This window comes from Gymnodraco acuticeps, unplaced genomic scaffold (genome assembly GCF_902827175.1).
Source record: "Gymnodraco acuticeps unplaced genomic scaffold, fGymAcu1.1, whole genome shotgun sequence".
Classification (NCBI taxonomy): domain Eukaryota; kingdom Metazoa; phylum Chordata; class Actinopteri; order Perciformes; family Bathydraconidae; genus Gymnodraco; species Gymnodraco acuticeps.
In genome coordinates this window covers 293789-308684 of record NW_022990692.1, presented here as the reverse complement: position 1 = coordinate 308684, position 14896 = coordinate 293789, and the positions used below count along the sequence as shown (strand labels likewise).

The following is a 14896-nucleotide window of genomic DNA, read 5'->3' as shown; positions in this document are numbered from 1 at the left end:
TTTTTGGGAAATGAGTAAAGACATACTAAGAAGTCTTTAAAGTTGCATTATGGGACGTGTAGGATCCAGGACTAAATAAATGTCAGCATATCTGTCAGGCTAGTTTTGACCATACTTTAAAATGTGTTCCCGATCTTTAGGCAAATGTAATGTCAAGTGCCCTTTGAATGTAAATGTTCAATGCTTTTCGCCTACATTAAATTGATATGGTGCAAGTGAGATCTCAAAACTGCGCTACACAAACAATCTTTTTAGTAGTAATTGTGTGAACTGACCCTTATACCTCTTCTTGTCACTGTTCTCATTAATATTACGTATAATGGTGCGTTTCAAGATGTTTGAGCTGGCTTGATCGTTTCCATTGCTAGCATAACATAAACTAGCATCTTCCACATTGCTGTTGAAGGGCAGCGCTAATGCTAATGTACCCCTCAGTCAGAGAGTGTGTGTGCTGGTGTGTATCTACAGTGTTGGATCAGGCTTTGCCCTTGGTGTCCCGCAGCGACAGTCATTCTGATACTTTGGGTCCTCTCCCTGTTGGCCTGGCCCCGAACAGCTGTGTGTGTTTTAGGGGGTAAAGTTGGGACAAACTGACATATGTGCAAAAGCTATCACTTGTCATGGCTTGGTATGTTGGCCTGTTTTGACTCGGAGAAATACACACAAAGAAAATACAGTGTGAGTTACAGTCTTGGGGGGTGGGGATTTGTGTGTCTGTGTTATTTTTGTTAAACCTTACAGATCATTTGAGGTATAAATGTCCCTTAGGAGAGGTCAAAGGTTATCATAGGAGATCAGTGCACATGACAGGATCATAGAGCGTAGCAGCTGCTGTTGCCCCCGAGGACTGAGCATGAAGCTACCTATATACGCTCATTAAGTCAGGCTGTGTGTGTTCACGTGTGTGTGCATGTGTGTGTTTGTGTGAGCAAGACTCGGGGGGGAAAGTGTGTTGTGAAAATCTGTTTTCGCAGACTAAAGTTGTTATTTTTTGTTCCTAGATCATGTAGTTCATGTCGGGGTTATCTTGATACTGTGTGTGTGTATGTGCGTGTGTGTATTACATGTCTTTGAATTGTATTTGTTAGCCTCACTGCTGTATTTTCTGAGACTGTGACTCACTCAAACTTTGCAGGAGACTAAACTCCAAAACTTTCTCCATTCCTCTTTCATTGATTCATAACAGCTGACATTTTGGAAATACCACATTTTCACAGTTTCAGAGTTGTGTAAAAAAAAAAGAAGACACCTCTGGGAGAGATAGAGATAGATATAGGAGACAGACGGAAAATAAGTGAAGGGAGAGGGAGAAGAAATATAGTTTGAATCACCTGCGGGTAGAATTTAAGAGAGAGGTGAGAATAATTCCTTCGCACAGCCTCAATCTGCAGTCCTATGGTGTTTGTATGCAGGCGATGCCACACAGACTGCCAATCATACTGCCATACAGCCCCTAAAAAACAGATCCAGTGTCCTGTAATTAAGTCAAATCCAAAATGTGACACTGACAACAATTATTCACTTATTTATCTTAAGATATGAAAAGTCAAAAATTGCAGTTATTGGCCCATTTTGACAAGTCTTTGCTCATAAATAATACAAGTATTTACTACAAGTATTTATAGTATGAATTTATTTTTAATAAGCTCTGAATTAGTATCTTGAATCGAAGCGATATATGCAGCCCTGTCAACTGCAAATTGGTTTATATAACTTCAACTAATTTGGAGGTTGACTTTAAACCTTAAATACACTAAAATGATTATAGATCCATAACTGTTTTTTGGGGTAAAACAAAAAAACTGCTGATACTTCATAAATAGATCCTCTCAAATATCGCTGCCATGCTTCAAAAACCTAGCATTGATTCTTATTAACACTTTTAACTGCACCAGTTCTCTTCCACCATCCTACACGTTAGCCTCCTATAATTATTATTTAAAACATTTAATAAAAAACCAGCGAATGCTCTCATTTAAAATCCTTGCCGAGTGACTACAATGTAAAACAGATAATCCACTCTGGGATCCGCGTTAAAGGATTAGTTTTTCACCTACGCGCTTTGTGTTGAAAACCTTTGCAATACACACCTGCTTGTTGATAATCCCTCATTTAATCATTAAATCAATACACAAATAAGATAAGGTATCCTCTCTCCTGTCCATATCGTCTGTCTAAATCATTGTCCGCTTACAGGGGGATCAGGTGTGCTCTCACTCTGCTTTCATATCTGCAGCGACCGTAAGAGAAACCTAATCAGACCTTTTTAATTAAAGAGGCCAGAGTGTTGGAGGGGCGAGAGGAGAGGGGGAGGAGGTGAAGGGAGGCGAAGATGAGGGTGGATGAAGGGGAGAGGACGAGTCTGTCTGCTGAAAGCCACTTAAATCCCTTTCTTATTAACTCTCTGTGACACATGATCCACCTCCATCCCCCCCCCCCCACACACACACACACACACACACACACACACACACACACACACACACACACACACACACACACACACACACACACACACACACACACACACTCAAGACTACAAACCAGATCCTCTTACGATAAGAAACAGCCGTCTGCATCTCTGCATTCATTTTGCTCCCACTACTCACTGAATCAGGAAGGATTTTCATTAAAATGTAAGACAGATATTGCAGTGACATTTTCCTATGCAGATGCAACCGAACCTCCAGCCGAGGAGGCCAGTGTAACTAAATGTAATTGACCGAGCTGGAAAAGGTGACATTTCTTGGGATAGTGAGGAAAAGTTCATCCTGCTCCACTTCCACTAGAAGGGATAGACGTACATATGCAGGGGCTTTATGTCGCTGTGATGGTAGAATACAAACTTTTTATTACAATTTCCATCACTTGATAACCAAAAAGGGTCTTCAAAATGTTATGTTCTTTATCGCAAAAGTTATAGCCACTTTTCTGCATGCAATTTTCTATATCATTGTAAAATAATTGTGGAATAAACTCAGGTAATTTGCTGACTTGTTGAGTATATAATTATTAAAATGATCCTATTAAATATTGTCGCAAAACAAATATTTAGTTTAGACTTTAATGGTTTGCGGAGGAGGACACATCCTAAAACGAGCGATAGAACTATTAACAAAGCACTTATATACTAATAAAGGACTGGCTTATCTAAAGCCAGTTGAGTAGCACTTGAAATGTTTTTGCTCTATGAAACCTGATGTACTTATATGATTCTGTTTTCTTCAAGTTTGTATTGTGTTGGTCGAACGCACTTATTGTAAGTCGCTTTGGATAAAATGTAATGTAATGTAATGTAATGTAATGTAATGTAAAACCTCGACAGATACATTTGTTCATGACCACATATGCTCAAAACTAATCCTATTAGCCTGACGCTATACTTGTTTAATACTATTTAGCAAAGATTAGCATGCTAATATGCTAATCTATGACGATAAACATGGTTAGCATTGTATTTGCTTAGCATCACCGTGTTAGCTACATTTTTCTGAGCCTTTTGCATGCTAAAATTAGCATTTAGCATAACAAACAGCCCCACAAAGTTACTTGTACTTTTCATAGAGATTTTGGCCAAATAGAGTGAATTTCATCTTTATTTTTTTACACAACAACTTCACCTATCATATTGTATTTCAGTGAGAACACATTTTCAGGGCTTTTGGGGATTTTTCTTGCCAATACAAAAGGATCCAAAAATAAAGTTGCTCAGGTGAAATGTTTTCCAGAGATTACATCATTTCATCTCCTCCTCTTGTGTCAAGTGATTACAAATAATGAGAGGGTGAAGTGTTGAGGGCACACATTATGAAAACAGTCGACTCGGGCACGCTGCAAAAAATATAAAACGCGTACCGTGGCAGATCCACATTAAAATGTCATGTTTAATGCGATGGATTATCCAGCTCAGGCAATTTTCGAGTGACTGGGGGTTGTTTTTCATTCTGTACAAGATATATTGGCTTCTTCTTAAGGGAGGAAAACACTAATATCTCCTACTGCTCAGGCTGTGCTCAGACAAAACCAGACCGATGTAAACAACATGTTTTTGACAGAACGTTTTATTTATTAATAGTACCAAGGAACCTTTTCCCAACATTGAAAGTGCCGTGAGTTTCTTTGTGCCAAGTCTTGCAAGACTTGTTGTTGCAGAATATTAGCGTGCTACATATAAAAAGACACATTAGCCGCTTTCACACCGCAGTACTTTTCCCACAAAGGTTCATGAGAATTTAGTTCATGAGAACTCTTTAGTTCTCATGAACTAAGTACAAATCGCGTTCACACCGGAATAAATCCCTGGGGGAGGATTAGGCAAATGAAGCCGCTGACGGCACTTCTTCTTCTTCTTCTGCTTTGGGTTTACTGGCAGGCCGCAAAGAACTTCACGGCGTATACTGCCACCCGATGTCCCCGGCCGGAAGTCCCCGGAGTTAGGGACAGACTTCAATAGAAGCTGCTGGGACTCCCAGCAGCTTCTATTGAAGCCTTCCGAGTAAATCGCCAGAACGCCGACACCTCCTCATCATGCTAATGCTAATAATGCTAACGCAAGGATAATAAAATGGCGGCTTCACAAAACTTTTTGAACCTTTTTCTCCCACGAAAGTCCCTGCTCTCTAGCAGGGGGTAAAATGGTTCTCATTAACTAATTTTAGTTCCAGATTTTGTTGGTGTGAACGCAACATTTCGGAACTATATCGGAACTAAAGTGGGAAAAGTACTGCGGTGTGAACGCGCCTATTGGGAGAATAAGCCCTGCTGGGTGAGCTTTTTATATTTCTAAAATTAGTCTGATATGGACAATTAGTCAAATGGCCGTCTGAATTTCCTGTCTCTTGCTTTGATGTCTTTCCAGTTTTCTTGGTAACAGTTTCCTGCAATTGACTGATTGTTTTTGTAAGTTAAAAAGCAAAATACCCCCAAAAATGTGAAGATTGGCAGATTTTTCTTTGCGATTTTGTTCTCTGCAGATTAAATACTTGGGATTTTGACTGTAGGATTAAACATTTTTGGAATAAAGGAAATAATGAAATGGATTCTACTTGGCTAGATACTGCATCACTGTTTGTTCTTCCGGAGTCTTTTCATCCCTCAGTCTTTAATCAATTTGGACGATGACAACTCAACTTCCTTTTATTATGAAGATAAATATACGATGCGATTGTGTTCCAATTATGAAGCCGGCAGAGGACATTCTGTATTGACAACAACAAAAGATGAACTAGCCAAAAAACAACCAAACCGTGTCTGCAGCAATCTGTGCATCAATTAGTGTGAGTGCATGTTTAATAGAGGCTTAGTGTTTTGGTGCATCTGTGTGTGTCTGCACACATATGTGTCAACACACATTCCTGCTGAGCACAACCAGCAAAGCATCGCAATCCCAGCTGTTTTGGGATTGGAAAACAATTACGTCAGTTTTCTCTCTTAATCTCCCACAACTCAACTCAAGGTCAGCTGTCAGTTTTGTTGAATGCTTAATTAGTCTTTGGGAAACATCTTGATTGTGCTTAGAACCTGGGGCTCACTTCTCTTCAACACAGTTGTTTAGTTTTTCATGTCCTATCATGTCATTACAAATTGAAATTAAGTTTTAGCAAGCTATTTACGTCATTGGTTAAATAACTTAAGTCATTATAAAGAATGTGTAACTTAGCTTTTTCCAGATTCCCAAATGTAAGGTTTTGTATCACTATTCTTTTAATATGTTGAGGTTTGAGACTCTAAAACAACAATAAAGCAATTAGAATAAATCATCTTTGGCGCTTAAAGAAACTATAACAGGCATCTTTTTAATTAGTAGTAGACTTAGCAATATGCTTCAGTTCTATTTGATTTGAAAGCAAGTAGCATGAATCTTGGTCAAAACACCAATATGAAATGTCCCTCCCTGTGCAGCAAACCCTTAATGGTCCCATTTACTTAAGTGGCAAATCGATGCGCTCATGCTCCCCTACCATGATTCGTATACAAAAAATACACCAATTGGCGTATGCATGTTGCTTTGAGTAACAAAAACGTTGGCTATCGTGGCTGTTGGCATGTGCATGGACGCTAACAGGACAGTGTAATCAAGGAGACAGACGTCGGCCGTTGTTATGCAAGTGAGGTGCCCCCGAGAGAGGCTTGGACTCCTTCCCAGGTTCCATCTCGTCGTGGCGGGTCAAGTGACACGGGGCGCTCTCACTGTGAAGTGCTGTTAGTTTTTCTCATGTGCATGTCCCTCATTACTGACAGGACCTAATGTACCTGCCCATCTGTCCACGGTTTGAGTATAAAAAGGTGTAACTGTGATTGTGACTATTACAGCTGTGGAAGGTAATGAAGGTATCATCCAGCACATTATTAGAGTGACAAAAGCCAGGCCTCGCTACCCTTTGCTAATGGATCCCAGCCATTATTTGCAGAGTAAATCCCCCTTACCATGTTCATTTCCCTTTTCTTCCTGTCCTTTCACTCCTCATTTCTGCTACCTTTCATCTTTTTCTCACTCTAAACCCCCCTCTCATTTTCCCTAATTCCCCGTGGCCTATTTTTACCGCCGTTCTTGTTCCACCTCATGCTCATTTTCGCTTTCTCATTACACCTCCTTCTCCTTCTCTGCCTTAACTCATGATCGCTCTCTTCTCCCGCAGTCCCAGTGAAGCAGAGAGAGAGATGTCGCAGAAGAAGATTTTCCTGGTCTTCGTCGCCATCAGCACCGTCAGTCTCCTGCTGCACCATGGGGGCCACTTGAGCTGGTGAGTGATTGAAACACGCCCTCACATATGCAAACGCTCACATTATATACCCTCTATCTGTCTGTAAGTTCAGACGGTGCTAATTACCATGAAGATGTCTGTCTTTTCAAGGCAAATTAATAGCAGGACTGTCTTATTATAATTCTCAGATATGGAGGGTTTGAGTGCCGATGCACTGCCAAAGTGGTCGAGGGACCAATTATAAAAGTAGTGAGATCATAGATCTCTGACAGCCCCTTTGTACCCTTTTCAACTTAACGTTTTGCTAATAAAATCATTTTCACATTGCCATCTTTGGAGTCTCTGTTATTGCTCTGCCCTTAGTCTCTATACTTTTCACACATTGTTTCCACAGCTTTTAAATATCCCACACTTTAGTTCTGTGTTGTTCAGGGAATACTAGTGTGAGAGTTTTCAGTGTGCATGCACCCAATATGGACGTGTGATTGGGCTTTTTTGTGTTGTCAGATTCAGCACATTTCCTATGGTAAAATTGTATCATGAATATTCATCCTGATTAGAATTTGGCTACACTGGGACTCCTAACACATCTTTGTGTTGTTGTTACCCCACTATATTGGGAATAAGAAGATGCAAAGGATGAAGTTTTATGTCAGGCCCTTAAGTGACTTTTCAAGATCACTTGCAGATGCGGATATTTTCCTTAGAGTACAGGACTAAAATCATTATCATAATGACATACTCTTGGGAAATATTGAATAGGTAAAGAACGCATGCAGTACAAACAATTCCAACATACCTCATAATTATTCTTTCTCTTAGTTTCTATTTTCAGCATGTGCACTGAATATTACTAGATTACAGTCATACACCTTAGTCCCTTACACTAACACTCAATGGCCTGTTGCAATGAAGCCTCAAATAAATTAATACACTCTCTTTTTCTGTCTCTAGGACCATGGGAGCCTTCCACATCGGTTGTCCTGCCCTTCGTTCCCACCCTGCCCCAGGCCTTAAACCAAAGCACACCAATGTGGTCTTCCTCAAGACCCACAAAACGGCCAGCACCACCATGCAGAACCTGCTTTTCCGCTTCGCAGAGCGCAACAACCTCACGGCGGCGCTGCCCGTGCAGGCCTGCGGCCACCAGTTCTGCTACCCGCGCTCCTTCACCTCCCGCTTTGTCCACCCGCACACGCTACCGCCAAACATCATAACCAGCCATATGCGCTTCAACAAGGCTGAGCTGCAGCGGCTGATGCCCAATGACACAATCTATATCACGATCCTGAGAGAGCCAGGATCCATGTTCGAGTCTTTGTTCAGTTACTACAACCAGTACTGTCAGAGCTTCAAGAGGGTTCCCAACGGATCCCTTGAGGCTTTCTTGGAGGAGCCCTGGAAATACTACCGACCAGATGAGAAGGACTCCATGTACGCACGCAACACCTTGACCTTCGACTTGGGCGGAGACAAGGACCGCCCAGCGAAAGATGAGACGTATGCACGGGGCTTTGTGGCAGAGGTGGACAGAGTCTTCTCCCTGGTGATGATTGCTGAGTACTTTGACGAGTCGCTGGTTCTCCTACGACATCTCCTCTCTTGGGATCTGGATGATATTCTGTATGTTAAACTCAACATGCGGACGCCAAGCTCAAAGCGGAGCCTGACGCCGGGCCTTCCTTCAAAGGTCCGTGCCTGGAACTCCTTAGATGCACGTCTGTACGACCACTTCAACGCCTCATTGTGGCGCCAACTATCGGTTCTGGGTCCAGCTTGTGTGGCGAGGGAGGTGCGACTCCTCCGGCGGGCTCAGGAGAGCTTAATGAGAAGCTGCTTCGGAGGGCGCATGCCGCTTCTCCGATCGGCAGCACAGATCAAAAACAAGGATCTCCGCCCTTGGCAGCCTAGTGGGAAAGTTGACATTGTTGGCTACGACCTCCCGGTAAATCTCAGCAATGGGTTCTCGAGTCAAGCCCAGGAGCTTTGCCTCAAGCTCATCATGCCAGAGGTCCAGTACACACGGGTGCTTCTACGTTCTCAATCACTGCGCTACCGTCGAAGCTACCAGCTCCGGCCTCAGCAGCAGACACATCCCATCCAGCAGCCTATACGCACAGTCCTGCCTCGGCATCCTCAAGTGCAACGCAGTCAACCTCCCCCCGCGGCCCCAGGCCCTGCCTCAGGGACTCGGTCCACCTCCACCTCAAAGCCCGCTGCAGGAACTCAAGGCCGGACCGCAAAGATAGGGCCTCGATCGGCACAAACCCAGGCCTCGCAGACTGAAAAATAGAGACTGGAATATAGTGCCCAAAAGACTGCATTGTCCTACCCATCCTGAAGCTTGAGACAATGGGACCTGGTTGGTGGGGTTGTTGGAAAAAGTCTGGGTTGCTCTTGAGTCAATGTCTCTCCTGTCCCGTACAGACAGAGTTTGGGATAAAAATAACTGAGGAACATCAGAGGAAAAGGGGGTTAGACATATCTGGACTTGAACTTGAATATGTGCCCTCTCTGGTCTGTGAAACAGTCTTAGGACTTGAGGGCAGGAGGAATCTACTAAAGGACCTGGCTCAGTTGCACACCAAGTTTTTTAGGTGAAAGTGGTTATTTGAAGCAAAATCTGTTATGTGCGACTGGGACTCAATAGGGAAGTGGCGATATTGGGGCCTATTGTGAGGCACAGAGTAGGCATTGTGTGTATCACACTGGTAAAGCATCATGTTACTTGCTTTCATTCCTTGCTCTCTCCTCCTAACATATGCCACTTAAAGTCCTTGAGAGAGCCATAATGACATAAAGGGATCGGCTGTCAGGCGTCCTAAGAGCCTTTTAAGAGGCCAGACAGTCATCGAGATCAGCTCCAACCGTTAATACAACAGCACAATCAACAACTCTTCTTCTTCTTCTTCTCTTACAAAATGTAGACGCTAAGGCAAAGGAGGGAGGGGAGTTAAAAAGCCAAATAGATAAAAAGGGAGAGATTACGTGAAGACTGGATCCATTACAGAGACTGAACGAACTGTCTCTTCGGCCTTTGACCTCATAGGCATCCTCCTCATCCTCCATCCTCCCATCCCTGCTGCTACCCTCTGGTTGAGCAGAACCTCCAGAGAGTTGCGAGAACATATTTTGTTTTTCTTCTTCTTTGATTAAAGTCTCCCTCTGACCTCCAGCTGCGATCACATCATAGAGACTATCTAGGTTTCTGGATGTGGGGGTTTTGTTTTTAATCTTGGCCGTTATTGCAATAAGATCTCTGTGCCTGCGCCACGTACGAAAGGCATGGATTTAATAACATACCAGCAACCCCGCACAGCACAAGCAAAAACAACTGGACAGGACAAAGACTTGAAGCCTGTGGGTCGCAGTGTTTGAATATTTAATCGTCCCCTCTCATGGCCTTCCTATGGCTTTGTTCTTGGGTTACACGGCTGTACATTTTCATTTAGAATACAAGGACCAAAGTCATTGTGAACTCGGGAAAGCATCGATGTAGGGTGTTTAAAGCCTCTTAAGGCTGGTGGGCCGGCTGGTTTGGCTGTGATCTTCAAATGTCATCACTTATCTCAGCTTTGATCCGTTTTTAATCCATTCTGCTCATATTTAATGTGTCATTCAATTTCTTTTACTCCTCATGTGGTCACACTGCTAAGTAGCTGGGAGGCTGAGGAAAAGATGTCTGTGTGTATGTTCTGTGAGTGTGTGTGTAAGACAAGAAGCAGCTTTCTCTGCTTCATGTTGTATTTTGTTCCCAAGGCCAGCCAATTTGGCATGGCAACAAAATGAAACCATTTGTGTGACATTTATGACAACTATGTGTTATTTATTATCAGGATTGAAAGAGTCCCATTATTGTCACGAGTCACTGGATACAAAACCTCTGTTTGTCAGTCTTTTCCGTTCAGGCAGCTGAGGTGGAACAAGGCATGTGGCAATGATATACAATATTCATTCTATATATGTTTTACATAATGCAAAACTACAAAGACCACTCCCGGAAAACCACACATTGAAACAGGTGTTGTCGCTTTAAAATGAATCTTTCATTCAGCAGTAAGTGTTCAACCACACAAAGCTTCTGTGGTTTGAGTGTGTCGTCCTGTAGGTTACAATAATGAAAAACACAAACCACTGTTGCTCTGACAGGAATAAAAAATGGAGCGGTTGGAAAACAAACCTGAGTCGAGGATAAACTGTTTTATGAAGTGGCTGTGAATATTTAAATTCAAAGTGGGCTTATCTGAACTTACTGTGGAACCTCAGCTCTGAGAGCACGAGATGCACAGCAGTCTTGTTTATTTATTTACCGGTTTATGAAATGTGTTCATATATGTGTAATAGGTACATACACTGCAAATACTCACTTTAAAGGTGTTTTTTCACGTCTCTGTGTCAACCTGGAAACCTGCTGTAAATCTTAAAAAACGGGACGGGAATATGTGCTTTCATTATTTTTATTTGTTTATGCTGCTGTGAAATGTAGTTTTGAGGAGCTGTTACTTTAACAATAATAAGGCTTTTTGGGGACTATATTCTGCCGGGGATGATTGCACATTTAACTCCATGCTGAGTATTTCCAGGGTCAGGCGGTGTATTAAGGATTAACAAAAGAACCGGTGTTTGTAATAGTTGGGAGGATTTTGGGATTCATTCATTGTTTATTTTGGCTTTTTAATGGCTTTGGTGGCAATTGAAGTACTCATAATATCTAATACCACCAGCCTTATAAAATCCGTTTGGTGATGGTAATTATCAACTATATTTGAATTAGCTTGATTTAAAGCTGCTACATGTAATAGAAAAGAATTGGGTTCAAGTAAAACTCCTGAATTGCTTCAACTTTATGTAAAATAACAAGAAAACACAGAATGAATGTGTTTCTCTGTCGACCATTAAGCATTGTGCATTTGTGCAATAATAAATAAATGAATAAGACGTTATGGCTTGCATAAATACAGTCCTCATGTATACAATTATGTAATGTTTTATTTAGATTAAACTATTTTCACAGTTTTACAGACAGCTTTTATTAGAATAGCAATATTTCAAAACGCCACTTTTTACCACTGTGTTTTTTATTTTCAAACAGGGCAAAGGCAGCTGTGATGTTCGGGTATGAATTATAAGAATAATTAACATGTTGTTGGAATTACAATTTTGTTGGATTATTTCACGATGTTACAGATTTTGTCTGTATTTCTTCCTATAATTTATTTTATAATGTCCTGTATTTTCATTTGATATGATACGATTTGGGCAGAAAATGTGATCCTAAGGTTGTGTTCAGGTACTTTCTGGCAGTCATTTGTAGAAAAATAATGGCAAATAAACTGTACGATCTAAATGTGTATTTGAAAACACATTTCCTTCTGTGTCTGACTGGGAGCCAGCTGAAAAATATGTTTTTATTTCGCCTGAAATGTTCATTTATGATCCATCTCTCCGTGGCTGTGAGTCTCTCTAAGTGCTGTCTGTACGAGTTGTTCGCCCGGCTGTTCTTCTTCTTGTGGGAGAGTTTCAGTAATGGTCATGCTGTCGTGTCTCAAGTGTTTCTATAATTCTTTTTAAAAAAGCCAGAGAAGCTGTGAAAAAAAGTTCTCTCAAATCTCATCCTCTTCACATTTACCACCTCTGCTTTGACATTACAACGTTTTTTTTCCCTTTTACTGGAAAAATAAACTTCTTTCATGTATTGTCAGATCAATATTTTGAGCCTCTATGTTGCAGGAAAGTAAAAGAGAAACCGTTAATACTTGATGATTCTTGGACCGTATTTTTCCTCCATTGCCGCTTTGATCTGCTCATCCTTTATTTCCATCCTCTGTTTATGGACTCATCTGTGAACTGTGAAGAATGAGGTAGATTTTGATCTGATTTTGGTGATTGATTTGAAGAGGTGGGGGACTGGGCTCTGAACAAAATGGCTAAAGACAATCAGAGCTAGGGGCCCCAAATCTTTGTAATGGTGGAAGGTGAACCTGACGAATAAAGTTTGAATGATTTAAATTCCTCTGCGAGTGGACATGTTATTGTCTCTGTCATTTCAATGCAGATGTATTCAGATGTGCACTGACTTGAAATATTCTGAATATTAGAGCAATACACACACACACACACACACAAATGCTCTTCATCAGCAATACATAACACACAGTGACACTAGCTCAATTAGGATTCTGATTCTTAAAGTTTTTTATTTCCCAGAAGACCAAAACCAGACTTTTCAGGCTGCAATCAGTCGTTGAAAATTACCTCTATCTGGCACGCCTGCCTAAATGAATGAACACATTGCTTCTCCGAGGGACATAACAAAATGCAAACTAGTGTGTTTGATATGACTGTGATTGAAGTAATCATGATGCTGTGCCCCCTCTGCCTGTGTTATTATGACCTGCTGTTGCCATGGTGGCACATACGGTTATGCGGCCCTCTGACCGATGTTTCCTTTGAAACCTTTGCAGCCGCCTCTTTTTGCTTTTATCTTTCATTTAATTATGGATCTAATTGTGAGCATGATCATAGTGGTGCTGTACAGATACATTCCAGGTAGCAATCACCTAAGTGTATGTAAATGTTTGTACCATTTAATCAATTCCATATTTAATACGTCATTTAATATAAGTGGTTGGTTATTGACGTTTTAGCCTTGCTAGTGCCCCTAAAGTAGATTTGTCATTCTTCCACATATTTGTCACAAATATTGGCTGGATTTCCTTTAAAATGTATAGAGATATCAATTTCCCCCCCCAGAATGAATTGAAATCAATTTCATTGATGCAGCACGTCTTTTTCTCCGGTCGGGTCGTGGAAAACCGGAAGCTGTGTGGTTCATAAAAACATGTTCTTACTCAATATCAAGCCACAATTTATATTGTGCCCTTTTGTATACCTTTTTTGCACATTGTAATAACAACTACAAATCTTTTATTTTGCTCTTTCAGTGTGTCAGAACTGGCGAACATCACAAAGGTGTCTTATATGCATCTAGAAAGTTCACAAAATGCATTCCTAAAGTAATAAAGCAAAGTTTTCATATTATGTAGTATTTTAGTCAGACTTGTTATTACATTTCATGTCATTTGTTAGACACTTTTATCCTAAGCAACTTGCACACATTCAGTACTGTGGACAATCCCCACAGGAGCAAATTGGGGTGAAGCGTCTTGCCCAGGGACACAACGACATGCTGACTGCCACGGTACTCGAACTTGCTACCCCATGAGTCGAAGTCCAGCACTTTATCCACTGAGCCACAGTCGCCATATTGGTAACACTCTAGTTGTTTTGTGCCATGGACACTTGCAAGTGGCTGTCCATCCTGCGTTACATGAATACAGCATCAAAGTGAAAGTAAAGCCTCCCGCCGCAGAAAACAGCTTACTAAATTGTCAGAGAGAATAATGGGGTGGGCAATAGAATAGCCACTCACTCTGCATGCACTCACAATTTGCCATTTGACTCCCTAATAACACAAACAAATCCCCAGCTGTGCACTCACACGCATTACATCTCATGTTAATGCATAAATAGGCTTTTACAGCTGCACATAAGGGCATCTCAGACAAAAACAAACAAATCCCCCGCAATGCAAAACCAAAATGAGGCCTCAAACACCAACAATGCAACAAACAAACCACTACAGTGCATTTCATTAATTCCATAACTACATATTTATATATAGGATTATTCATTCTCAAATGCACAAGTGCAACGCGGGGTAAATTGCCATAGCTTAGCTCAAGTGCTTTGCCTTGATGATTGGGCCTTAAATGTCAAGCACACTTTCATCTTTGAGGAGGAAATGAATTCAAAGCATTTATGTGTTCCAGCTCTGTGAGTCCCCTTGTTGATACCGCAGAAATAATCACAGTACAGGGGTTACATGTTTTACACTTTCACAAGGAGTTATACAGATGGTCATTACATTACATGTCATTTGTTAAGACGCTTTTATCCATAGCGACTTACACACATTCAGTACTGTGGGCAATCCCCACAGGAGCAATTTGGGGTGAAGTGTCTCAGGGACACAACGACCTGCTGACTGCAGTGGGACTCGAACTTGTTATCCCCTCATTCGAAGTCCAGCACACTTCCCACTGAGCCACAGCCTCCCTCCATTCAATTTGATTTTGATTTGAGACTACGATCAAAAGACCTTATATGTTCCCATTCAACTAAATTGAATT

The 14896-nt window shown here is 41.4% G+C and overlaps 1 protein-coding gene across 1 annotated transcript in view; it reads left to right on the top strand.

Annotated features, from left to right (window-relative positions):
* gal3st3 (galactose-3-O-sulfotransferase 3) overlaps window positions 1-12716 on the top strand; it is a 29784-nt gene extending 17068 nt beyond the window's left edge. Inside the window, exons 2-3 of the mRNA XM_034230457.1 lie at window positions 6637-6743; window positions 7659-12716. Coding sequence (XP_034086348.1) covers window positions 6661-6743; window positions 7659-8997 — 1422 coding nt within the window. The 5' untranslated portion in view covers window positions 6637-6660 and the 3' untranslated portion in view covers window positions 8998-12716. The remainder of the gene's footprint in view (window positions 1-6636; window positions 6744-7658) is intronic.
* Window positions 12717-14896: the final 2180 nt, after the last annotated feature.